At 52.2% G+C, this 26939-nt stretch overlaps 1 protein-coding gene across 1 annotated transcript in view; it reads left to right on the top strand.

The window, feature by feature from the left end:
• KIAA1755 overlaps positions 1-26939 on the top strand; it is a gene marked incomplete at its 5' end in the record, with an annotated part of 39280 nt that overhangs the window by 4082 nt on the left and 8259 nt on the right. Inside the window, 9 exons of the mRNA XM_080813588.1 lie at positions 7529-7726; positions 11695-13039; positions 13626-13814; positions 17510-17633; positions 19653-19746; positions 20842-20928; positions 22238-22354; positions 24067-24165; positions 25103-25251. Of these exons, the coding sequence (XP_080669714.1) occupies positions 7529-7726; positions 11695-13039; positions 13626-13814; positions 17510-17633; positions 19653-19746; positions 20842-20928; positions 22238-22354; positions 24067-24165; positions 25103-25251 (2402 nt within the window). The remainder of the gene's footprint in view (positions 1-7528; positions 7727-11694; positions 13040-13625; positions 13815-17509; positions 17634-19652; positions 19747-20841; positions 20929-22237; positions 22355-24066; positions 24166-25102; positions 25252-26939) is intronic.

Below are 26939 nucleotides of genomic sequence, written 5' to 3' on the forward strand. Positions count from 1 at the left end.
GCTCAGTGTCTTAACTCATAAAATGGGAACAAAAATACCAATCCCATAGAATTGTTGGGAAGATGAAATAAAATAATGTTAATAAAATAATGAAAAGTGCTTAGGATAAAGCCTGATACAGAAGCTTGCTCAGTAAGAAGCTCTAGTTATAATTGTTATTATTATCATTATGTATTTTGGGTGGGTGATGGTGAGCCCCAGGGCAAGGGCAAAAGAGATAGGGAGAGAAAAGAACAAAAACAAAACTAAGCCCTGGACAGGTGAAGTGACTTGCTCAAGGTTACACCAATGAGCCATGACAGAGCTGGTCTCGAATGTGGGTCTTCTAACACCCACTGGTTTTTCAGTTCACTGCATCTGGGCTGTTTTTCCAGTTTCTGAAAGGTTCTTCTTCTACTTTTATTTTTTTTTTAAATAAGGAGTCAATTCTCACTCATGCCTCCACCCACACAAAAATAAAAAGGATTTAAAGCAGGAGAAGTTTTAGTTGGACACGAGCAACAACTTCCTGGCAGCCAGAGCCACAGAATACTGCTTTTAGAATCTCCAGCCTGGAGAAGTTCAAGAGGAAGATCCCAGATAGCTGAACCTGGCGGCCATAAGCTGATATCCACTGGGCTGTATCTGGCTCACAGATGTGTTTGGTGTGGCTAACCTGTAGAACACTGGGAAACTTTACTAAAATGTCAGCAGATCCAGCAATGCTGGGTGAGGGCAACACTGGGTTGGAGCCGATGAGATGGGACGTGTGCCCCAGGCCCCCCTACTCCCTATTGCTTCCCCGACGCTGATTATTAGGGGCCACTCACCAAGGGGCCAGAGGGGTTATTTTCTTGCACTTGGCTACTTCTGTCTTCCATGTCACCTTCCAGTCCCTGTGGGCATTTGTGCCTGTGGCTGGTGGTTTGGATTCTTCCTGGGCTGAGTAGAGAGATGGATGAGACAGATCTTTTTAAACTTTCCCATCAATTGAGGATTAACTGATCCCATTTAGAAACCATGTCCCAGTTCCAAACCTTCCTGCACCTGATTATACCTTGAATTCTAGAGTGACCCTGTTGGAAGCACCCTTACAGATAGATAGATAAATACAATGTGCCCATTTTACAGATGGGGAAATTGAAGTCATGGTCACCCTGTGAGTCAAGGGTGAAATCTCACCTTCCCTCGGCATGCCATGGAGGAGAGCAGGGGATGACAGCAGCCCTGAGGCCCTGCCTACCTGAGTTCTTCGTAGCCCTCTCTCTTCCCAAGCTAGGGAATGATGCTCAGTGATGCTCAGAGCTTTGTCTGGTGGAGCCAACGGACAAACCTGGGCCTTTAAGAAGAGTTCGGCCCACCTCAGAAAGCCCAGCTAACAACATCTGGTGAGATCATTTAGAAAGGGAACAGGCCTTAAAACACACACACAATCACACTTTTATTTTCCCGCCTTGTTTATAAAAGCTACACAGGCTGGTTACAGAACAGTCGGAAAATCCAGCAAACTATGAAGAAAATGAAAAGGGGGACTTACGAGGCCCCCGCCCCCCACGGCGCTCGGGGGTGACGGCCGTTAACACTTTATTCCAAGGCCTCTTGGCTTACACACCTTTTTACACCATGGAGATCACACTGTCTGGGAATTTTTTCTTTTAGAAACTTCCAATAATCAGAAGAGTCGTTCCTTCCGGGGTGAGGGAGTGGCCTGGCAGGGAGCCTTTTTCTGTGGTGGTGGAAATCTTTTTTTTTTTTTTTTTTTTTTTTAGATTTTATTTATTTGCCAGAGAGAGAGAGAGTACACACAAGCAGGCAGAGAGGCAGGCAGAGGCAACGAGAGAAGCAGGCTCCCTGCGGAGCAAGGAACCTGATGCGGGACTCGATCCCAGGACCCTGGGACCATGACCCGAGCTGAAGGCAGCGGCTCAACCAACTGAACCACCCAGGCGTCCCCACGGTGGTGGAAATCTTGTATGTCGATCTGGCCAGTGCTCACGGGGAAAGGCACCTAGGTAAAAACGACATCAAACTTGTGTGTTAGTAAAAAAAAAAAACAATGGGAGGCTCAGGGCAAAGTGTTGACACAGAAGTGTAGGAACCTCTTCCAGCCCTCCCGTGCCCAGAGGGAGCCGCTGGGGACAGACACTTTTCTGTCAGCCCCATAGCAGTTTCCTTGGGTCTAGCCAGAAGGCCCCTGAGCATCATTCAGGCACCAGCCCGGCAGCGGGGTCTGTGGGCCCCCTTGGGGGCTCCTTCTCTGCTGCTGGGGAGGCTGCAGACAGGCTCTGGCTTCTCCCTTTTCAACTTCTCGCTGTTTCCTGGCGAGGAACAGTTAAAGGCCCAGCCTGGCTGCGCTCACTGGGGAGGAATGGAAACACATCGATTAAGTTTCACAGAAATCATTTTGAGGGGCCCGTGTCTGGCCAGCAGTATTTGGGTTCCTGAGGGTCCAGGCTGGGCTGCCTGATTAGTTTTGAGTGGAGCGGGGCCAGCTTTCCTTCCTACGGGCTCCACACTGTGTGCTTACCCCCATATTTGGACAGCTTATGAACCCCTGGGGTTCAGGCCCATAGCAGGTAATGCTCTGGCCAAGAGCTTGGAGTCCCATTAACTTGGAACATTCTTGTTTTTTTACTGGCCGCCCCTTAAATCGTTAGAGTGTGCAGCCAGTGAGCCCATTTGCGAAAGCCAAAGGCATCCCATCTGTGAGCTTTAGTCTGCGAGAAGTAAACAGCTCGAAACACTGCAGGACAGGTGGCTGGGAAGGCCACCCTGAAGGCTGGTGGCTGCTGCTGGCCCCATGGTGGGCAAGGCACCAGGGGGCAGGGGAAGAGGGCGGGCCTGACTGGCCAAGACAGGGTTGGATCCTGGCTCTGTCTTTCCCCTCCTCTCTGAGATCTTGGACAAGACCTGCTTCCTCTTCTTTATCTGCAGAGCAGGACGTTCCTTCTCCGCCCCAGGACCTTTGTTTGGCTAAGCAAGAGAATGTGAGTGAGCACAGGGCCCCCTGCACAGCAGGTGCCTGGAAGTTGTTGTTGATCTTCCGGGTGACAGCAGTGGGTTCAGGAAGGGGTCAGGGGGGGACATGGCTTCACACAGAGACTGGGACGCTAGCTTCATCTGACAGGAGGAATGAAGAAAAAAAAAAAGATTAAAAAAAAAAAAAGGCAACAGCACCTTTTTCTTTTCTCAGGACCCCTGCATCCGTCATCTCCCTGCATCTGCAGAAGAATCATCTGAGCCAGATAAGATAGGCTCTAGAATCCCCGTTTACAGATGGGGAAACTGAGGCACATCAAGGTAGATATGGTTGTTGAGCTCACTGTTGCCCCGAGGTTGACATGCAGACCACAGTCGGGACACAGGCTGTGGAGTCCACTCACAGAGTGGAGCTAAATAACACGAGTCGTGTGCTGGGAGACTCAGGCCCTTTGAATTTCCCTCTGATATTCTGGGGACCCCCAGAGAAAACCCTCCTCTCACGATAAGATGTCTTCACTACCTTTCTAATGCGTGGCAAGCTTGCTTTGAAAGAACGAAAGAGAAACTCGATGAGCCTTCAGGAAGCGACCAGATGTCCTAGAACCTAATTTAGAAAATGTATTTGTTCTCATTGCTTCCTTTTTCTTTAAAAAAAAAAATAGTTTATTTTTATAGAACTAGAACAGTGAAAATGAAGTATATTTTATATAATAAGTGTGTATTTATTATATAGGTAAATATTACATTATTTATGGTAATATATACTAATGTAAGGTCTACCCTCTGGCTATAATAATAAATATATATGATAGATATAAATATATTTATATGAATAAAATAATACAAAAACCACCCAATGCATCAACGGTTTATTTTTTTTTATTTTATTTATTTTTTCGACAGAGAGAGATCACAAGTAGGCAGAGAGGCAGGCAGAGAGAGAGAGAGGAGGAAGCAGGCTTCCCGCCAAGGAGAGAGCCCGATGTGGGGCTCGATCCCAGGACCCTGGGATCATGACCTGAGCCAAAGGCAGAGGCTTTAACACTCTGAGCCACCCAGGGGCCCCTCAACGGTTTATTTTTGAAGTTCCATTCCATTTATGCCAGCTGATACCAATTTTCCCCATAAGGCAATGACATAATGATAACTATAGTAATGGCCACGAGCATATAGCACGGATGCGTCTTGCTGAATGAACATCTACTAAGAGCTAGTCCTATGCAGAGACCCTCCGTGTCTTATGTCATTCGGTCTCGCTCAACCACTTAAGGCACATACAATTATGAGCCACAGTTTTCCCTAGTAAGGAAACTGAGGCAAAGAGAGCTAAGTTAAGCCACTTGCCAAGTCACCTAAGCAGAAAGTGGCAAGAGCAGGGATTTGAACTTGGGCGGTCTGGCTGCCTTCTCCTAACCCATATGGGGGCATAAAGTCTCCGTTTGAAATACCATTATGTAAGTATTTTTGGTGAGTGACTTAGGAAAAAAAAAAAAGTGGGGAAAAAAAAAAGTGGTCAGTGCTTATAGTACAAATGGTACTTGGGTATGCTAAAATTCATGAAGATTCGAGTGAATGATTAAATTTCCAAAACCAAAATGAAAGAAACCTAGCCCAGCTCAACGTGCACATAAGGAAAGGCCCAGAGAGGGAAGGCACCTGCTCGAGGTGGCACAGTGGCGTGGAACCTGGGAAAGCGAGTGCCCTAGGAGAGGCTGGGTGGAGAGCGGAGGACATGGGGCAAGGGAGGAGTGCTGGCTTCTTAGTGTGTCCACATGTTCACGGATGTCAGCCGGGGTCCTCTAACTCGGGGTCCCCGTTCCCACTGCTGTCCTCAGGATTGCGTGGGTGAGGGGTAACTCTAAGGGTCAGGCCTTGCTTTGGAGGGGAAGAGCATTAGAAGAAGTGGTCAAGCCAGATGAGGCTTTTCCTGTTCTGCCAACTTGAAGAGGCCCCTCCCCCCACCCTGACCTTGCCGGGCACCACAATGGGAAGATAGCCCTTCTGGCCATGTTCACTTTTGATGTCAAGAACCTGTGATAGGTCACCCCCACCGCACTGATGCTGTGTCAGTGGCGAGACCCTCCTTCCTTCAGAATGGGGGCTGCAGACATATATTCTTTCCTCCCACAAATAGTGACAGAGACCCTACCCTGTGCTCAGTGCTGTGTGGGTGTGGGGGCAGAGTGGTGACCCTGACATTGGCCCAATGACTATGGGCTAGCAGCCCCTGTGTTATAGCCTCCTGGCCCTGGCCTCTTGCTGGGATGGAGAAGTGCCATATTCCTCCTCCTCCAATCCCGGGTTTTATTTCCCTGTCTGAAGGGACCTCATTTGTAAAAATGATTTTTCTGCCCCAAATAAGCTGTCTTTATGCTGGATTCTAGTTTATCCTCATCTTGCTTTACATCTCTCAGTGACAGATGGCCCTGGAGCTTGTGAGCAGTCTGGGCCAACCAGAATGGCTTCCATCAGGCATTTTAAGAGTTGAAAATCATAACCCATGGGTTCTATTACTATACCGGACTGGAAACCTCTGGTCTTATCCAAATGGTTTTACAGATGGAAAAACCTGTGGTTCAGAGAGCAACATTTTGTTTGTCCTTCCATGGCATTTACCAAGTACCTATTTTGGCCCAGGCCCTGTGCCAGGAATGGGAGACCCTTGGAAGAGGAGTTGTCCGTGCTCCCCTCGCCGTGTCTGTTTCAGGCGCTGTTCAAACAAATGGTCCCAGACTTCATAGCTTAAAGCAGCATACAGTTCTATAGATCCTTTAGATCGGAAGTCCAACATGGGTCTCACTGGGCTCAAATCAAGGTGTTGGCAGGCTGCACTCTTTTCAGGAGACTCTAGAGGAGAACCTGCTTGCCTTTTCCAGCAGCTGGGAGCAGCCCGTGTTCCTGGGCTCTTCCTCCATTTTCACAGTTAGCAACATGGCGTCTCTCGGATCCTTCTTCCCATGTCACATTTCTCCCCAACTGTCACTTCTTCTGCACCCTCTCCCCCTTTGGAGACCCCATGGGATTGCATGGGACCCACCGGCTGATCCAGGATATACTCTCCCTATCTTAAGGAGGGCTGATTTGTCATGCTTATTTCATCTTTGCCTTACGGGGAAACAGACTGACAGGTAATGGAGCTTAGGACACGGATATCTTTGGGGCCACTATTCTGCTTACCAGCCGCGTCCTTGGGGAGCCCAGAGTCTTGGAGGGAGATGGCAATCAGCATGGGAACCGCTATGAGAGGGGTGCCACAGAAGCCCAGGAAAGGGGACGACTGGCCCAGGGGGTGTGGGGGAGGGAAGTCTGGGGGAATCTCATGGGAGGGATGAGGGGTGACCTGACTCTTGAAGAATGGGAAGGACTCGGCCAGGTAAAGAGGGAGTGGAAGTGGAAGGCATGCCAGGAGGAAGGGACAGCGTGTGCAGAGGCTTAGGGGTAAGCAAGAGAATGCATGCAGTGCTGTGGCTGAAGCACGTGAGAGAAAGACAGATGGGCTGTGGGGTGAGGACAATGCCAAGATCACAGGGAACCTGAATGCCTGGAGGCTGATGCTTTCCTGAAGGCAGTGCGGACACTTCCACGGTCAGGTTTGTGTTTGGAAAGACCACTGTGGTTTCCTGGTCCAGAATGGCTGGAAGTGAGGCAGTCTAAAGGTTGGATGGCAATGAGGAAGGGATTCCGTGGAAGAGGCAGAGGCCTGGGTCAGGGCAGGGATGGGGGAGCAGAGCCGAGTTGGTGGGTGGGCTGCTGGAGGTGAGAAGAGGCTGAGGGTTGTGTGTGAATGGAGGAGGCAAGAGGAAGGGTGGGAGGAGGGGCAGATTTCTGGCCTGGGAGTCTGACTGGACTGTGGGGCCATCACTGACGTAAGGACATGGGGGAGGGGTGGGTTTAGAGACGTACTGAGTGGGGTTTGACGCGTTGGTGATCTGTGCCTGGTGGACATCTAGGGGAAGCACCGAGAAGGCACCTCATCATGTGAGTCTGGATCTGTGAGCTCATGTGTCAATTATATTAATTTGTATCCATCAGGTATTACTGTGTAACAAACCACCCCAAAACTTGGTGTTAAAAAAAAAAAAAAACAGCAATTACTTATTGTCGTTCATGCACCTGCGTTTTGATGCACCTGCACGTTGCCTGTAGGTTGGTCTTCACTGATGGCTCAGCTTCAACCTGCAGGTGTGCAGGTCCGCCAGATGGTGGGATTGGAGGTTGCTGACCTCCCTGTTCCCTCTGGCCCTGACCTAAAATGCCCTCCACCATTCCTCCCCTCCACCTTGGGCCAGTGGATGGCACTGAGCAAAGACCGCAGGAGGGGAGGGAATGAGGATGTCTTAAGGAAGAGTATTCTAGACAGAGGGAGCTGCCAGTGCAAAGGTCCTGAGGAACAGGAAAGAAGGCTAATGTGGCTGGAGGGGATGAATGAGGGGTAAGGGTAGCAGAGGAGGTCGGCGAGTTGGCTACAGCCTTAGTCATACGGGGCCTGGAGGGTCATGGGAAGTGGCCACTACCCTAATTATTACTGCTATGATCGCTTTTCATATTCTCCTCCTATCCCCCATAGGACCCCCCATCTCTGGACGCAGCCATCCAGCATGCCCTGGCAGGCCTCTATCCCCCTTTTGAGGCCACGGCGCCCACCATCCTGGGGCAGGTGTTCCGTCTGCTGGATTCTGACTTCCAAGGGGATGGGCTGAGCTTCCTCCTGGATTTCCTTATTCCTGCCAAACGCCTGTGTGAGCAAGTGCGAGAAGCAGCCTGTGTAAGTTTGGGAGGGAGGGTGGGGCCGGGGGACAAGCTCTCCCAGAACCAGAGGGCTGGAGGTGAGCAGGGAAGGAAGTGGGCTGGTGCGTGTCTTGTCTCAGAGCAAGAGTTGAGGATGTGGGATGGTTCTCCAGGTACCACTGCTCGCCCAAAGAGAGATGTCTCCACCCCACCCCGCCCCCCATCCCAGTGGAGCAGGAAGCTCGCTTGGCCCTTTGCTCTCTGATTATCTAGGAGTCAATCACATCTATCCTTTCACTAGCTGGGAATAAATCCTGGATAAAAGGCGTCACGTGGGGTGACCCTTGGGAGCCTGCCCTGGGGCTGGCATTGTGGGCATCACCAGGCTGCCTTGGCTGAAGTGGGTCAGCTTCAGTGGAAAAAGCAGAGAATGTTCCTGATATTTCCTGGAGCCCTTGAGGCCTCGGGACTCACTTTTTCCCAGGAGACCCCTTTGAACCCAGATCTCAGGGAGGCCTCTTTAAGGCAAAGTGGAAAGAAAAGTGTTTTAGGTAGGTCTTCTTGGCTGCAGATGACAGATCTTTACTCAAGGTGATCTGGCCTCAGCCCTGAGTTGATACACCAATCAAATCCCTTTCTGTCTCTAGTCTCTGCTTCTCCTTGTTTGCCAACATCAATCTTACAGGCTAGATGTCCCCCCAAGACTGGGATCAGCTCCCGTCCTGGAGAGGAGAAAGGACTCTTCCCCATCAACTGCACATAGAAAAGATGCCAGAAAAGATCCTGATTGGCCAGGCTTGGATTGGATGTCCATCCGTGGACCAGTCGCTGCAGCCGGAGAAATGGGATAGCGGGGTTGGCCGGGCTTGCATCATACGCCTACGCCTCTGGTCAGAGGTGGTGACTGTTTTAAGGGTGGGGACAGGCCTTTGGAGACCAAGCCCTCAGATGCCTGTCGCAGGAACTTGTCCACACCCTTCACGGGGTTGCCAACTGTGCCCCCGCTGTCCCAGCCTCAAGCATCGCTAAGAGGTTTGACGCTCCCGCTGGCTCATGTGCCTTGGAGACCTAATGCATCAGGAGCAAAAAATAAGAGTGAGGACCATGCACATCATTTCAGGGGTAGCAAGAAATTGAATATGGCAGCTAAAAGCTCAGGTTTGGGAGCCAGAACTAGAGTTGGTTGGAACTGGAAGGAAACTGCGATCCTTTGTTTCACTTGCTCGGTGTGGCTTCTGGAAGGCAGAAACTGTGGCATACACAGTCATTGTTATTGCAGGAGAAGGAAGATTCTCACCAAGTACCTGCTGCCAGCTCCTACTTACTTTGTGCATATCCTGCCCCTCCCAACTCCTTCCCCATGACAAGCTCTACGACTCCTTGCTTCCCTTTTTTGGCCGTTAAATCTGTATTTGCATGGTCTCCTTCCCCATGTCTTCCAGGAACAAGGGTCACGACGTTTTAATTTCCCTATTTTTAATCATAGGAGATTTAAATTATAATTATAGGTGAATTCATGTTACCTCTGAGCCCAGGGTGGGATTAATAGTGTGGCGACAAGAGTCAGGTGCCCCAGGCTCAAAGCCAGTCTCCATCACTGTGGAGCTGGGCGATCACCCTCTGAGCTTCAGTTTCCTTCATGGGAAAGCAGGAATGTGGATAACACGGTACCCATGTCCCAGAGAGGACACAGTCTGGCACAGAGCCTGGTATGCAGCAGGTGCTCAGTAGCTATTGGCTGTTACTTTCCCACTTTTTTCTTTCTCCCCTGAAAATAGGAATGTGCCAGCCCCAAAGTTGGCCTTGATAAAGGCCAGCACCCGGAGGCAGCCAGCACCCTCAGATGAAGTCCAGTGGGGACCAGGGACAGACACAGATGCTTCCAAATGTGAAAGCCAAGGCACGAGTCCTATTTATGCCACTCTCAGCTGTGTGGCCATGAGCCAGTTCTTTCAATCCCTTGAGCCTCAGTTGTCCTCATCTGTAAAGTGGGGATATAAGTGTCTAAACTCCCTGCCCCACCGAGTGACTGTGAGGTTCAAATACATTGATCATAACCATCGTCTCTGTGGTGTATTGCTGTTCGCACAATACTGCTGGGTGGTTCTGCCTCGTTCAATGGGAAGGCGAGGAAAGCAGGTTGTAAACAGCAGAACGCTCAGTGAAAGTAGCAGAGGGGGGCGCCTGGGAGGCTCCGTGGGTTAAAGCCTCTGCCTTCAGCTCAGGTCATGATCCCAGGGTCCTGGGATCGAGGCCCGAATCAGGATCTTTGCTCAGCAGGGAGCCTGCTTGCCCCTCTTTCTCTGCCTGCCTCTCTGCCTACTTGTGATCTCTGTCTGTCAAATAAATAAATAAAACATTAAAAAAAAAAAAAAAAGAAAGAAAGTAGCAGAGGAACTCGCGGACTGGAGGGGTTTGTGGATAGGAAGTTTCCCTGCGGCAGCCAAATCTACAGCGTCCCTGACGGGGACTGGTTTACCCACCTGGGGCACAAGGGCAGTCAGTTCTTGCCCCAATTAATCAACCTGGGAAGCACCTGCTTCATTAAGGGGAACCTCAGTGTCATTCTCTGGAGCTCCCCCACATGCACATCCAAATCCTAGAAGATTATCTAGGTTTTACTCAAGCCACAGGGCTCTTTTCCAAAAGCCAGGTAGAGAAAGAGAGAGAGAGAGAGAGAGATACCTGTCAGTCCCGTGGGGGGTGGGAGTGTTGTTTCTGTTGTTGCCACATTGTGTTGCTGCGGGAGCGGGTCCTGCACAGCCCGGTGGAGGGGCTCTATCTAGAGAGATCAGGTCTGGGGTGCCTGGGTGGCTCAGTGGGTTAAGCCTCTGCCTTTGGCTCAGGTCATGATCTCAGGGTCCTGGGATCAAGCCCCGAATTAGGCTCTCCGCTCAGTGGGGAGGCTGCTTCCCTCTCTCTGCCTGCCTCTCTGCCTACTTGTGATCTCTCTCTCTGTGTCAAATAAATAAATAAAAAATCTTCAAGAGAGGTCAGGTCCAACCGGCTCCGGGATGCCTTGCTGTGTCCCACCTATATGGAGAATTGCTGGTGCCTCCTGTTTAAAAAAAAAAAAAAAATTTTTTTTTAAGTTTTTCCTCACCTGCCATGTCCCTACTCAGTGAAGAAAAATAAATAAATAATTAAATCATAAACCAATAAATAATAAACATGCAAGTCCAGAATAGTGGAATGATTATGTTTGTTTGCTTGTTTGTTTGTTTCAAGATCATCCAACAAGGTAGTGGTGGGGTCATGTTTCCTGGCTTTTCACCCAGGATTGTTTCGACTTCACTCTGTAATCTCTCTGCCTTAAAAATTAGAGAATGGAGTAAATTCCATAACTGACTCATTTTCTAATGGAAAATCCCCACAATGTTTCAAAGGGCAAATGTCAAACGGAGAGGAAATTAACATTTATTGAACGCCCACTTAGTGTACGCCAGGTGTGGTGCTGTGGGGGGTTTTATTTACACGTATATAGGATCTCACTTAATCCTCATACCAACCCAGTCGTATGATACATATGGTCATTCCTGTTTGCAGATAGGAAAATTGAGGCTTGAAGCGGTTATGTAATCTGCACAAATTAGCGATTCACACCTTGGAACCCATGTCTCCCTAGCTCTCAAATGAAGGGCTCAGACTTGATTTGGATTGAGAGAAGTCTGGGGTGGATGGGGAGAAGGAACTGTGACCCAAGCAAAATGATCTTCATGGGAAAGGCACCTGCAAAGTAGCACCTGCCACTCAGAGCTTTTCTCCCTTGGGCCAGAAGGCTATCGAGCATTTTTAAGGTCAGGGTCAGGACGAGGGTGGGGCAGGAGAGGCATTTGCTCTAGGGGTTGTGTGACTTGCGAGACTCCGAGATGGGGCCCCAAGAGTTGTGTCGTAGGCACCTCTCTTGCCTCCCTGCTCCCATCCCCGACCTGCCCCAGATTCCAGCAGCCCCATGGGCAGGACCTTCCGGGGCAGGATTCTCTGACATCACCCTTCTGTCCACAGGCCCCGTACTCGCATTGCCTCTTCCTGCATGAGGGCTGGCCTCTGTGCCTGGGGGGTGAGGTCGTGGTACACCTGGCCCCCCTCAACCCTCTCTTGCTACGCCAAGGAGACTTCTACCTCCAAGTTGAGCCCCAGGAGGAGCAGTCTGTCTGCATCATGATCAAATGCCTCTCCTTGGACCTCCACACAGTGGTCACAAAGCGTGTTCCCGTGTTGTCCTACCCTATACTTTTCACCCAGATGGGGCTGGAGGCCATCAACAGTGACTTTGAGGGAAGCCCCCTTCACAACTGCCTGGTCGCTTCAGAAGATGGAATTGTCTCTGTGCCCTGGACCAAGATAACCAGCCCAGAGTTTGTGGATGACAGACCCCAAGCAGTGAATGTCCTTTCCCTGGCCTGGGGGTCCCTTCAGTTAGAGGCCCTCGATTTGAGCCACCCTCCGGAGCTGCCCCAGCCCAAGTCCCCAGGCAGCCAGGCGCTGCTTGCCCGGAGCTTGGCCAAGGGCAAGGGCAGGACTTATGGAAACAAGTACCCAGGACTCATCAAAGTGGAGCCAGCCAGGCCTGGGGAGACATCTTTTAGGATGGACCATGTGGCCAGCCGGGACTTGGAGGGAGACTATGTGGCCCTTCTAGAGAGCAGAGGAGGGTCTCCTAGTAGGGAAGTGGAGACGTCCCATGGGTGTCCTTTGGGGGCATCGGAGGAATTATCAAGAACTAAGGAAATCCCTTTCTCTCAAAGAACGCCACCTCTCTCAGGCATGAATGGGGGATCTTCCTTGAAAAAATGGGCTTGTGAGAAGGCAGCAAGCTCAGAAGAGGAGCTCTGCATTTTGGACTTGAGGAGAAAGGTCAACCATAAGGTTGACTCATACACCCACGACTCAGAACAGCAGCCCCGGGAGCCGTACCTCAACATCCTTGAGAAGCCATTGCCCTGTGCCTCTGGCCTCGAGGCAGGTGGTTCAGAAGACCCAGCTTCCTCCAAGGTGCAGGGACATCTGGGAAACCCAGAAGATATGGTCCAGCCCAGGAATGATCCAAAACAAGAGTCCTCCCGACACCTGTGCCCAGCTTCCCCTTCTGCTACTCTAGTCCCTGAAACCAAGATGGAAGAGAGGGCCAGACTGAGCCATGGGAGACTTTCCAAACCTGGGCCTGGCCCCAGTCAGGACACCTCCTCTTCCAGGTCCCCCACTCCTGGTCTCAGATTCTCCTTCTTGAAGGGGCAAAGGCAAGCCCCGGGGCCCCCAGAGAAAGCCTCACCCCAGCACGACAGGCCCTGGAAAGTCTTGTGTTCGCTCTACTCTCCCAAACCCAACCGAGTCAAGGGCTTGGGGAAAGGTAAGGTGCCCGCTCGCTCGGCTGAACAGGGGACTATTCTCTGGACGTGACCAGATGACGAGGAGGCTCAGGATGCCAGGGACAGAGACCCCCCCCCACCCCGAACTGGCTCAGCCTCAGGGTTTTAGTGTACTGGGAACACGTCAAGAGGCTTGAAGTCTCGGGGATCTGGAATGGCTATTCTGAGCCATCCTGAGTCCACAGCCAGCTCGGCCCCACAGCAGCTGGCTTACCTTGGTCAAGGACTCCTTCTTGGTGCAGTGTGGGTCTCCCCTGCCTCACACAGTTGTTCTGATGTTCAAAGACACACTAGAAGTAAGCAGCTTAGGGACTCCTGGCTGGCTCAATTGGAAGAGCGCGTGACTCTTGATCTCATGGTTGTGAGTTTGAGCTCCATGTTGGGGTGTAGATTACCAAATAAATAAATAAACTTTAAAAAAAAAAGAGCCTAGCATAACACCTGCCACGTGGTAGGAGACCAGTAGCCATAAGCTGTTATTATCAGTCAGAAGATGCCAGAGAAGACATTTTCCCCAGGGAAACCCAGATTCTCCTTAATACCATTTTCTTTGTTGCTCTTCCCCAGCTGGGACAACTCAGACCAAAGCATCTGGCCCAGCTGCTGACTCAGGCCCACTGACCAGGGAAAAGGCTGGCTTTCCAGAAGGCCCTCCTGGAAGAGTCCCCACTGTGGATGAGGAGCCCCGAGGGCCTGAGCCCAGGATGGGAGCTCTGAGTGTGGAGATGTTCCAGTCAAGAATAGCATGTCTACCAGGTCCTCGGGGATCATAGGGCAGCTGGAAGTGGAGAGGAGGGGGTGGGGTGGGGTGAGGGTGTGTGGGGGTGGGGAGTCTCTGAACATGCTGGTGCTGGTTGGTGTGGAGGAGACAGGGAAGATCCTGGAGGCTTGTGTTTTGGACCAAGTCCCCCTGGGACTCAGGCTCTTCATATCTCCAGTGAAGGAACTGGATTATATGAAAGCAGTTTCTAGATATCCATCCATCCAGCCATCCATTTATCCATCCTTCTATCCATCCAGCCATCCACATCCATCCATCCATCTATCCAGCCAGCCAGCCAGCCATCCATTTATCCATCCACCCATCCAACTATCCATCCATCCATCCATCCATCCATCCATCCAACTATCCATCCATCCATCCATCCATCCATCCATCTATCTATCCATCCATCCATTCATCCATTCATCCATCCATCCATCCATCCATCCATCCTACTTTTCAGTGAGGCAGCCAGGATGAGTTCTTAGGTCTGTTCCCTAGAAACAGGGCCTAAGACAGGGATCCTTGGGAAAGTGACTTGTTGAAGGTGATTCTCAGGAGAAGGGGAGTGAGGAGAGCAGTACAGGGCAGGGGAGGAGCTGAGTGATGATGGGGCCTGACCTCATGAAGGTCTGGGACATGAATTACACTGCAGAGCTGGTTCCATTTTAAGGTGTAGGGGGCTGGTCTTTTGTGTGCTTGGGTCTGTTGGTCATCAACCCAGGCTGATCCTGGGATGCAGGGTGAACCTGTGATCCAGTTCAGTTGAGGGCAATTCCCTAGAGAATGGGACATCTGAGAGCCAGTACAGCCAGCAGTTGACAGCTGCTGGGGGATGCGTATCTAGCCTGACAAAGGGATCTGAGTGGGGTGTTACCAACATCCAGTAGAGAGGATGTTATCCCTTCTGTTGAATATTTATTCATCTTTGCAACAAACATTTCTTTAATACCTGCTGTGTATAGCCAGGCCCTGGGCTTAGCACTGAGGATTCAGCAGGGAACAAGACTGATGTGTGCTCTGCTTTCAAAAAGTCTATATTCTCAGGGTAGAGAAAATTCAACAGGTTATTACAATCCAGTGTAAACAAATTGCACTGTGGAGGAGTATGGGGGGCTATGGGAGGACCGACGAGTGTCCCCCCAGGCTTGGGCTGGAGGAGAGGTCAGGGAGGAAGGAGGAAGTAACAGAAAGCTCAGTCCTAGAGCATGACTAGGTTTTATCCAGGTGAAGGGGTGGGAACAGTGTTCCGGACAGAGGGAACAGAATGTGCAAATGTCCAGAAGCAAGAAAGACCTCAGGGCTTTTTGTGACCTACTGTCTTGAAAATCTATTTTACTTCATAGACCTGTTCCATTTTGTGCTGAGTGCTGGGATACAATGAGTGGAGCCCTCAGTTTTGCAGGATTGAATAAAGGCCTACATTTGCTTTAGGAGGCTGCGGTGGGAGAAGAGCTTCTACAGAGGGCAGAGAGGAGGTCTTCCTGGAGGAGGTGGCATCTGAACTGGGCTTGGAAAGATAAGGAGGGTTTCACCAGACAGAAATGGGAGGGGAGAGAATCCCTGGCAGAAGAAACAGCATGAACAGAGGTGGGGAGATGAGAAAGGATCCGCCTAGGTTAGGCAATGGCAGATGACCCATTCTGGCTGGGCCTTAGGTGGCAAGGGGTGACACAGTCTATTAGTTGTAGATGACCATCTGATCTTCACGTGGTCTTCTCTCTGTGTGTCTGTGTCCACATTTCCTCTTTTCATAGGGACATAAGTCATATTGGATTAGGGCCCACCCCAATGACCTCATGTTAACTGAGTCATGTCTTTAAAGACCCTGTCTCTAATTACAGTTACATTCTGAGTTCCTGGGGATTAGGACTTCAACATATGGAAGTGGGGGGCTGTAGGAAGAACACAATACAGCTGATAACACAAAGTGAATGAAATGAGCCTGGAAGAGTGTGCAGCCTCTGGGGAGACTTAAGGGGCAAGTGGAGAAACTTGCACTTTTTCCTAGAGGCCATGGGGAGCCTCGAGCTGTTTAGAGTAGGGGAGCAGCACCCCACAGAGCCTCTACTGAGCTCCAGTCATGGATCTACAGAGACAGGAGCTCATCTCTCCTGGTGCTCAAGGGCCAGATCAAGCATGACTCAAGCAGGTGAGGGACCTGGCTCTGTGCGAGACTGGGAAGCCACTTCCCCTCGCTGGGTCCCAGTTTCCTTATCAAGAAAATGGGCCTGGGGACGATGATGCAGCATTGCCTGACCTGATGGCCCCAGTGGCTGCGAGAGGATTTCAGAGGAGCATGGACAGACATCTCTGACTTTGCAGGTTATATCATTTTCTCACGTTTAATCATTTCATGTTTTTTTACTTTCTCTTATAAAAAATACTAACATACCAAAAAAAAAAGCAGAGACTGTAGTGTAATGAACACCCACTTACCCATTATTCAGATTTAATAAGTCTTAACATTTTGGCGTAAATGAAAGATCTTCATATCTTGTCCCTAAATACTTCAGCATGCCTCTCTCAGCTCTGAGGATATTTTCCCTAAGAACTGCAATACCATTAGCCCATCTAACAAAACTAAATAAAATTTCTAATACTACTCAACACCCAGTTCATATTCAAATTTCCCATATTGTCCCCAGTGAAATGCTTTTCCTTTTGAAATTTATAAATGAGTATCACGGGGAAAAGAAAAATCAAACCCATGATCTCAAGAGGATCTAAAGTTAGACACACACAGTCGGACATCTTTTTCAATTATGTCAAATTTGCAAATGTGCATGAAGGAAAGACTGTTCTAGAAGGTCTGCAACCCTGTGTAAGACAGCACTTATGAAGGCTGTTAAGCTTGTCTCTAAGACTTCCTGAGCCATAAAGGGTCTTACACGCTTACACACTGTAGAAGGTTGTGCCCACGTGGAGTGAACAGTGACCGTTGCAGGATGGTTCTGCGTGAGGTGACTCTGGAGGGCAGGGCTCTGAGCCCAGGGTGTGAGGCAGACCCAGTTTCCAGAGGCCTGAGCCTCTTTCCTTCCTCTGTGCTCTCCCCTCACCACGGTGCAGCTGAGCTGCGCTGACTCCCCGGGCCTCGGACTCTCAGCCCCTGTGGGGCAAATGGGCCATGCAGCCCTGATTCCTGGAACAGGAAACAGTCTGCAGAGAACCCATGGGTAAAAGTCTGCAAGAATAAAGCGTGAGCTGGCGGCCCTGGGCCGGGGGCAGAGATGAGGACGGAGATGATGTTCCGTGTAACAATGGCTGTCACTGAGGCCGTGGCTCCGTGTGTTTCTCAGGACCCTCTCATTTAGCCCTCGAAATGACCTAGTAAGCTCCACATTTTGTTCTCCCTGTTTAACAGATGAGGAACCCGGCTCAGAGACACACCGACTAGCCCAAGGACACACAGTGAGTCAGTGCCAGGCTGACACTTGCACCCATCCACATGCCTCCAAAGTCTAGTCCCTGAGCTGCACGTCCCAGAGTGCCCTGTGCAGAAGGGAGTCCAGAACAAGGGAGTCCAGAACGGAGGACGGAGTCAGGAACAGCTTTCTGAGGAAGTGGCTATTGAGCTGGGTCTTGAAGGCTGACTCAGAGTTCAGAGTTGCCGAGGGAGGAGAGAAAGGACATCTGAAGTGGAGGGACCTGGGGTTCTCACTGCTCACCTGTGTCCCCTCTCCTCCAGGTGGTCGGGACAGGGCAGGGAGGCCCCTGCTTCTGGTGTCAACCACAGAGGGGGCCTGGGAGGCACCGTGGTGCACAACCTCAGAAGTCACCAAGCTGCTGTCCTACCTGTGCACTGTCTCCAGGTAAGGGACTGGGCCAGCTGGCCACTCTGTCCCCTTTTGACTTCTTCGCCCAGAGTCCCGGGTTGGGCACTGAATGGACAGACACCGTGCCCTTCCTCCCAGTCGTCTGTTCTCAGAGCCAGTCCCAAGCCAGATGCTGGGGGGAGGGGGCAGCAGGACAGACTTAGTCCCTGCCATCAGGGGGTTCCCAGATTGTGGGAGATGGATGGCATGTAAGGAGCAGAGCATGGACGAGCAACTCTTAGGAGCATCAGTGTGGTAAAGGGAACGGGGGTGAGGTAGATCGGTGACGATTAGTGGGTGATCCAGGCTGATTTCTAAGACCTCCACTCCCCCACCTGCATGACTTCAGGTTGGGCTGGCTGGGGAAAGCCACCATCCTTTCCTCAGCGTTCCAGCCCCCAGCCAGGAGGGTCTCAGAGGTGGTGTTTGCTCAGGACTGTGCTAGAGACCCCAACCCAACCTAGAGGCTGTGTGGCTGGGGGTAGGGGATGAAGGGACTGGTGGAACCCTTTGGAACCTTCTCCATACGCTCTTCCCCATGGGAGCTATCATGGCCACTTGCTGGCCATTAAGATTTTTCTTCCTCTTCTCCAAGGTGGTGTGACTGTTCTGGCCTGAGGGGGAGATGGGACCCACTTTTTTCGTGCTGAGAAGTGGTCGGTGTGGTAGACAGAGTCCTGGAATCCCACCAACTTGCTGTGTGACCTTGGGGCAGTAACCTCCCCTCTCTGAGTGTCACCTGAAAAAAAGGGATGACCAAGTGGACTCTGGGGACCAATGTAAAAGGTGGAGTCCTGGCCCCAGCTTCACGCTAGGCCACGCTAGAGACCCAAATGCTCCTCGCATTGGGGCCTGCCCCCCACGTTGGTGGCCAGGCCTGTGTGGAAGCAAACGGCTCTCCCAGCATGAACAGCGGGAGGCAGGCGAGGTACGGAGCCTCTTCTCACTGTCTGCCATGTCGCCACTCTGTGCCTCAGTTTCCCCTTCTAGGGTCATGGCAAAAGCAGACATTTAGGTTCCTCTTACCCTGCGTAGTCACTGAGTGCCTCACTCCAGTGAATTCATCAGTCCTCACCACAGCCAGCCCCATGGGGTCAGCACTGCTATAATCCCCATTACAGATGGGAAAATCGACTCTCAGCAAGATGGAAAAACTTGTCCAGCTTCCAGACACTGTACCACAAGTCCACCGCCACACTGGCTGCCTCCAGTTTTTCTGTGAACTGGCTGGACTTCAGGCTTGGAGGTCCGGGGGGTTATTTTCCCAACCTTCCTGATCATGAGGACGGCCAAGGGCACTTGGAACCGCACAGCCTCCCTGTCCCACCCTGGATCTGCTGGGGGGATGGGGCAGGGGCAGGGGTGATAAACCGATTATTTTAACAAGTCCTGACAAATGGGCCAGTTTGGGAAATCCTAAGGTCATCACCGAAAAGTACACCTGGAACCACTGAGGGTGTTGGGGCTGTGAGCAACAAATTCCAGTTCAAAATGTCTTAACTGATAAGGAAATTTAACTTTCTTGGTCTCCGTTTTCTAGCTCTTAGGAGGAAACTGGTAAAGGAAAGCCCGTCTTTCCCAGAAGTGCCCTCACGATTGCTGGCCTCAACCAATCAGAAACCAGCCCCTGGGGAACCTATTAGATGGAGGGCGTGGGATTCCTGAACAAAATGTGGGATTCCTGAAGAAAACGAGAGCTCTGCCCACAGGGAAAGGATGGGTTCAATGCTGGACGACTCGTCCACTGCAGTGGGGACAGTGGCTTATAGGGTGTGAGAGAGGGCTGTGTGAGGTACTGTGGGAACATCAAAGAGGAAGCAATGGACTCCACCTGGAGAGAGATCATGGAGGGCTTCCTGGAGTGGGGTGGGCGTTGGCAGTTAGTTGGTCTTGTAGGAGGAAGAGTTCACCAATAAATCAAGGCTTCTGGCAGCCAGGCCCCCGCCCCCATAGATCCTTCCCCCGAAAAAGCCCAGTCCATCAGGCAAGATTGCCAACTCTGTTTACCACCCACAGGCCTGAAGATAAAACCAAGGGGCTGGCTGTTGTGATTGATGCCAGGAAGCAGCCCCCACATCCTGGTCTGGTCAGTGCCCTGCAGGTCACCCAGGTGAGTGGGTGGTGGACAGCCTCAGCCTAGCAAGTGTTGGGAGATCCAGGGGACTTGTGGTGCTCATGGAGCCCAGGGGGCTGAGACCTGGGACCAGGAACGCCAGGCAGACACTCCTTTTTTTTTTTTTTTAAATATTTTATTTATTTATTTGACAGACAGAGACCACAAGTAGGCAGAGAGGCAGGCAGAGAGAGAGAGAGAGAGAGAGAGAGAGAGAGAAGGAAGCAAGCTCCCCGCTGAGCAGAGAGCCCGACGTGGGGCTCGATTGCAGGACCCTGGGATCATGACCCGAGCCGAAGGCAGAGGCCCCAACCCACTGAGCCACCCGGGTGCCCCCAGGCAGACACTCTTAATTACAGTACAGAAATCCCAGCCCAAAGAGGCCTAAAGAGAGAGGGAGTTCATTGGTTCATTTGACTTGACAATCCGTAAATTAGATCCAACTTCCAAGTATGGCTTGATTCAGGGGCTCAAATTTTGTCTCCAAAGCCTGGTTCCTATCTCTGCATTTCTGGCCGGGTTCTCCCGGGAGGGCGCTGTTCTCAGCCAGGCCCCCTGCCTTGGTAGCTGTCTGGTTCCCAACAGCTTTCACTTCCCATGGCCTTTCATTTAAGTCCCGTAGGACAGAGTGAGAGATTCTCTTCCCAGGGGTCCCAGCAAGTTTCCTTCTGTCTCCTTAGCTCAGGTGGCCATCCCCCAACCAATCTCCATGGCCAGGGGAATGCGGCACACTGATCGGCTTAGACTTAGGTCCCCTGAACCTCATGAGCGCAGGAGGCTGGAGGAAGAGGTTCCTAAGTCAATGGGTTAGGCAACAGAGGGAGTGGAAGGTTGGCGTATGGTCTGATCTCCTCTTCTTCCTTCTCCTCCTCACTTTATAGTGGGGAAACTGAGGCCCAGTGGGGATGGGTCATCTAGGAAGTTTGTAACACAGGCTGGACCTGCTGTTCTATTGACTCCCAATGACTCACCCTCCAAACATCCTACCTACGTGTCCCCCGCCATGCCCCACCCACCCTGTTTGCCTGAATCTTAGCAGGGGGCTCGGTGAAGGTCTAGGCAGAGCCCCTCTGAAATGATTCTCTCTGACAGGCTCTGGTCCCAGCCTCCATGGGTGCTGTGCTCTACCTGGGGGACAAGGAGGCTGCTCTCCAGCCGGGGACACTGCTTGACATCCAGGTGAGGGGGAGGCTGAACTGAGCTGGGGTGCAGAATTCAGCAGCTAGGGAAGGTCAACAAGTACAACAAGTACAAGGTCAGCCTAGTGGAGGTCAGCAAGTACAAGGCCGGGTGCTACCACTCTGTGGCCCAGCCTCTCCGACAGGTGCTTCCAAACCATACAGTTCTCCCTCCTGGCAATGCCAGCAGCTCCTGGCGCATGCCTGAGACCTGCAATGGCACAAAGACTATTTAAAAAGCTTCATCTCCTCGACCCCCCCCTCCCTCTTTTCAGATGGGGAAAGGTCCAAGGCCACGCAGCAAGCTAAAGGCATACTGCGGCCCCCGATCTTCCTGGCTTTCCCCTCCCTTGGGTCTCTCAGCATCTCCGGTTCAGCTACCGGGATGATTTAGGGCTTTGCAGGAAAGAGCCCTGCCATTTTCTTTAATCAGTGCATGTATTACAATCATGAGTGTGGGCACCCTGCCCTCTGCCCTGTTTCTGGAAATGATTTTAAAGGCCTCTTTCCTCTTTCTCCTCGTCGGTGAAGAGGCACACTGTGAGCCGGAGATGTGCATTTCATGCTTTTATGGACCAGCGAATCCCTTGGGGACTTTGTCAAAGTGCAGGTTCCAATGAAGGAGTTCTGGATGGGGCATGGGATTCCGCATCTCTAGGAGGCTGCTAGGTGGTGCTGAGGCTGCTGGTCCGTGGACCACACTTGGAGTACCAAGGAGAACAGATGGGTCCAAAAAAATTGAGTCCACCCGATCCCAAACTTAGGTATCTGGAGCTGGGCCTGGCATAAACGTTCATCTTCAGTGCCCAGGAGAAGCAGCCACTTTGTCCCTCCTCCATTTCTTAGAGGACACTGTCAGATTTGGTGACCTTTTTCATCAGCCCCAAGAAGGAGACAGCACCTTGGTGGGTCGTCAGAGGACAGTACAAGGATTCCAAAGAAATTACAAGAAAAGGGTCAGCTTCAATCAGTTTGTGTGATGGCCTGGAGTACTGTGCTGGGAAAGAGCCTGGCTTAGAGGGATCTGGCGCTGTGATTGATTAGTGATGTCTGCTCTGGGCACAGGCTGAGAGAGGGGGTAGGTTAAGTGCTTTGATTTGCCATTCCTTAGCCAGGGTCTCATTCTGAATGTTGATTTGTCAGACTTCCCAGAGAAGATCCTTGGCCCAGAAAGCAACTCTTAAAGCCAGGGCCAACCTTCCCTGCAGCGGGTGGAGCTGTGGTGGGACAGGGATCTAGCAGGCCCTTCTCAAACATATGTCCCCACCCGGAATCCTCCAGTCCTCCTGACTGACTTCTTTGATCTGCAGGTAGAGGTCGTGACCTCACTAAAGGGTCTCGGCCACCACGTGGACCCCAGCCAGCTGCCCCCAGCCCTGGAGGGCTCCCTCCCCTACTGCCACAGCGAGTGGGTGCAATTCTTCCAGGTGCCCGCCCTCACAGCTTCTACCCCCCACCCTGTCTCCTCCTCTTCCTCCCTTCACACTCCTGCTTCAGGGATCCAGCGACCCTGTCAGGTTCCAAACGGGACATTCAACAAATGTTTATGATGAGGGTTCAGAGGGTGGTGATTAAGAGCTGAGGCTCTGGGCCCAAACTGCCTGGATTCGAGTCCCCGCTCTGCTGTGTGACCTTGAGTACATTACCTACCTTCTCTGAGTCCTTTTCTTTTAGTCCAAAATTGGGGGGGTGGGGTGGGTAAAGATAGTCGTTTCCGAGGGGGCTGTTGTGAAGATTAATTGAGTTAATGCGGGCGAAGAGCTTGGAAGAGGGGCTGGTGTATGCACAGAGCTATGTCTGTTGTTAACTGATCGTTCTGTGGCCCCGCACAACTCAGAGAGCTCAGGGGCTGGCGGGGGAGGCAGACATGTTCCCTTCTGAGAGAGGAAGATCAGGAAACAGCCCGCACTGGGCTCCTTCCCCTCATGACCTCAGCCTCTCCTCAGCACAACCCCGGAGGGGGCATTTCATGTCCAGTTTAACACACGAGGACACGCAGGACGGTGTGTGGCGGGGTGGGGGGAGGACTAGCACAACAGCACACAGAAGATTCCAGGCTTAAATTGCACGGAAACCAGTGCCCATAAATGCCGCCCTCGACTTCCCTACTGTTCACCCTCGGCACTGTTCACGTTTGGGACGGGATAATTCTTGTTATCCGGAGACTGGAGCTCTCTTGTGCTTTGTGGCATGATTTGTACTGTCCCTGGCCACTACCCACTCTGACCGGGGCACCTCGCAAATTACGACAACCGAAAACATCTCCAGACATATCCTGATGTCCCCTGGGGGACGAAATCACATCCTGGTGAGAACCGCTGGTCCCCACTGACCGTCGCGTGCGGTGGTTTGTTTACTTGTTTGGGGCCTGGGTTCTCTCCTGTTGAACCTGTGCCCATTTTGGAAAAGGCATAGTGGGTTCAAAATTCAAAAATGCTGCTTAAGGGTGTATATATTGAACGATCTCCTTTCCTATTCATCCCACCGGCCCCCAAATCCCCTCTGATGAATCCAGTGGCCTTTGAACTCTATTTTCATGAAATCTAGCCCATAGGCCCAGAATATAAAACTAATGATGATGATGGCTAAGACACTAAGTGCCTCGCCCACATGAACCCATTTCATCCTCCTGCAAGCCTGTAAGGTAGGAACGACTGCGATCCCATTTTATAGAGGAGGAAGTAGAGGCACAGAGAGGTTAGGCAACTTGCCCAAAGTCTCACAGCCTGTCAGTGATGGAGCTGGGCTGAAGGGGGACCCAGCAGAGGATGTCCCTAGCTCCGCCCTTCTACATCTGCTCCTGCCCCTTCCCCCAGAGGATACCTTGGGTCTTCTTTCCTCTCCCTCTCTCCTTCCCAGCCCCAGTGGTTCTCAGAGTGTGGTCCCTGGACCAGCGGCATCAGCACCACCTGGGAACTTACTAGGGATGTACCTTCTCAGGCCCCACCCAAAAGAATTCAATAAAGAACTCAGGACTGGGGCTCAGCAGTCTGGATTTTGACCATCCCTCCAGGTGATTCTGATGCAGCTCAAGTTTGAGAACCATTGCTCGATGCCCGCCCTGGGTTCCCCTGGCGTGGGCAGGCACCCTCCTCGGGGGCCCAGGCTGACACCCCGACTCTGGTCTTCCATCATGCAGAAGTTGGACCCTTTCCTTGCTGACCTCCGCCGGGCCGCCTCCTTGCTAAAGGCTTCCATCAACCAGGTCGAGAAAAGCGAGCCCCCTGGAGGGGTGCAGGTGAGCCAGACGCAAGGGATGGGGAAGCCCCTCTGTACCCCAGATTCTGCGGACCAAGGGGCTCAGTGAAGAGGACAGCGGGCTGGGCATCAGCACCCCCCTTTTTCATTCATTCATCGGACTAATATTTATAGGCCACTCGCTGTGTGCTACGCCCTGGGGACCCCAGCCTGGGGCAAAACGACTCATCCCTGCCTTTGGAGGGTGTCGTGGGTGCAGTGCTAGAGGCAGTCCTTTAAAAAGCAAACAAAGAAATGGATATGTAGCTACAAAGTGTGCCAAATGCCGAGAAAGATCGAGAACCGTAGGGAAAGAGGGAGGGCTTCCGTAAAGAGATGGTATTTAAGCAGACTCCTGAGGATGACAAGGGGCCGGCGATGGGAGCAGGAGGGGGACGGCTCCAGGTGGAGGGCAAATACGTGCCAAGGTGCTGAGGGGGGATTGTTCTGGTATGTTCTAGAAGGGCATGGAGGCCGATGTAGAACAGAGCGGCGGGAGCGGGGTAGGAGAGGAAGAGAGCAACGGGAGGATCTTCTGACCCCACGGAGGCTGGATCAAGGAGTTGGGCTGGGACGGGACTCTAAGCTGCCAGGGAAGCCTCCGGAGAGTTCTGAGCAGCAGGATGAACGCCTTGGCCCTCTGAGATCCTTCCAGCTGCCGTATGGAGAACAGAGGGAGCCAGCGAGCCGCAGGGAGACCAGTGAAGAGGCTGGGCTGAGTGTCCCACAGAGATGAGGCGCTTGGACCAGTGAGGTTGCCATGGTGATGAGAGGAAGCATGGCTGGCGGAGATGTTTTAGAGATAGAAAGGATAGACTTTCTGCAGGACCTTGAATACCAAACTGGGGGAGTCAGACACAATCTGGGCATGGGGAGCCCTGGAAGGCTGTAGAGCGAGAGCGGGGATTGAGTCTCAGGCTACCTCCCTACACTGACAGGAGGCCTCCAGGTGTCTGAGCAAGTCCAAGGAGCTGATGGAGGCCGTGCTGAGGGACCCTGGCCTGCTGGGCCTCCAGCGGGAAGGGGGAGCCACTCTGGCCAAGCTGCGGCAGGAAGCTGGTAGGCTGGACTCCAACCCTGATGTCAGGTACGAATGGCCGGGGTTTTCCTCGCCCACCTTTGTTCCCCGGCCCTGGGGGCCTGGAGCTGGGGACCCACCAAGCAGGCCCTAAGGACATCTAGGATGGGGGCATTTGCAGGGCCCATATCCTGGGCTGAGGCTTTGGTAAGTTCCCCGTCCCTTCTCTGCTGCCCCTCCTTCAGCCCCAGCCCTCCTCAGCCGAGGTAGGTGTCCGAGGACAGCCCCTGCTCGTTTCTGGTCACCCTCGAGCACTTTCTCTGACTTTCTAAGACACTAGGCTGCATCCCTTCAAGGGTCCATCTCGTTTATTCCCCAGAAGAACCTCATGAGGGCCGTACCATCCTCATTTGGCTGATGGGAGGCCGAGGCTCAGGGAAATGCTCTAACGGCACCGCCCGCCTTCCCTGGTGGGCTCCTCAGCCCCGCTCAGGGAACCCTGGGCAGCATCAGTGGTCTCAGAGCCACAAAACAACAGACACATATTCCTGGAAAGTACTGGTTTGCTTACATTTCGGGGTGGGGTGTGCAAGTCAGTAATTAAATCCGTCAGTAATTGGAGCTATTTTATCTCCATTAGAACAAACACAATTACAAAGTTTACACAAGCTTCCAAGAATCATTTGTTTATTTAAGCAACACCTGAATAGTACTTAGTACGAGCACAGCCCTGTCCTAAGGGCTTTGCAAATATTAACTTGCTTAATTCCCACTGGGTGGAATCTAGCATTACCCTCCTTTTACAGCGGAGGGGCCTGAGGCCCAGAGGGAGATTGAGTGACTTTCCCAGGATCACACAGCTGACCTGTCCCGGGGTTCACACTTCAACCCAGGCAGCCTGAACCCGTCACCTTGAGCTGCAGCCACAGACAGATTCACGCTGACATGGAGCTTGGTGCTGGACATGGAGCCATCTCCCTGCCCCTCACACGGCCTGGTGGGGCTGGCACTGTCCTTTCCAGCGTGACCCCACCTCCCTAGCTGGTTCCCTGGCTCCTCTGTCCTCCGTGGGCCTCTCCAGACTGCTGGCTCCCAGGAGTTCCACCAGGGGGCGCTGTGGTCCCACATGAGCCGCTGAGCCCGTTTGCTCTGCGGGGAGGACCCTGCAGTTCCCGGCCCGCCCACCCGCCCGCCCCTTCATCTCTGTCCCTCCAGGCAGGCTGGTATTTTCCAGCCTGAGCACCACCGACTCTAGGCCCTCAGCCCCTCCTGGAAGACAGCGATCTGTGGGAAGCTGCCATCCGTTGAGGAGGCCCAGAGCAAGGAGAGCAGGCTTTCCTTCCAAAGCATTTTTTCCTTTTTCCTTCTCAAGTTAAGACCCCATAGGGCAGAGGAGGGTGGGGTAGGATTTGAGGGGTGTTCCTCCCCTCGCCGCAGTGTTACCACACCTCACTCCCGTCTGTGTCCCTTCACTTATGTCTTACTGGCTTTGACAATATTTAAAAAGCTGCACACCAGGTTTCGGTACAGAATGCCATGCATGAGAGTCTGTTCCTCTGTCTGGACCGCAGTTTTCCCATCTGTAAAATGGAGGCTGGGCTACAAGGGTGTGTTACGGCCCCTCACCATCTTTACAATAGAAGTAATAAGCGTTAACCCACACTGTGTGCCGGGCACTGTGTTAAGAGGTTTGAGTGTGTGAGGGCTGGTTCTCAGCCTTCGCTGCCCCCGGAACTGTCCAAGAAGCTTTAGAAAGC

This window comes from Martes martes (assembly GCF_963455335.1).
Source record: "Martes martes genome assembly, chromosome: 9".
NCBI lineage: Eukaryota > Metazoa > Chordata > Mammalia > Carnivora > Mustelidae > Martes > Martes martes.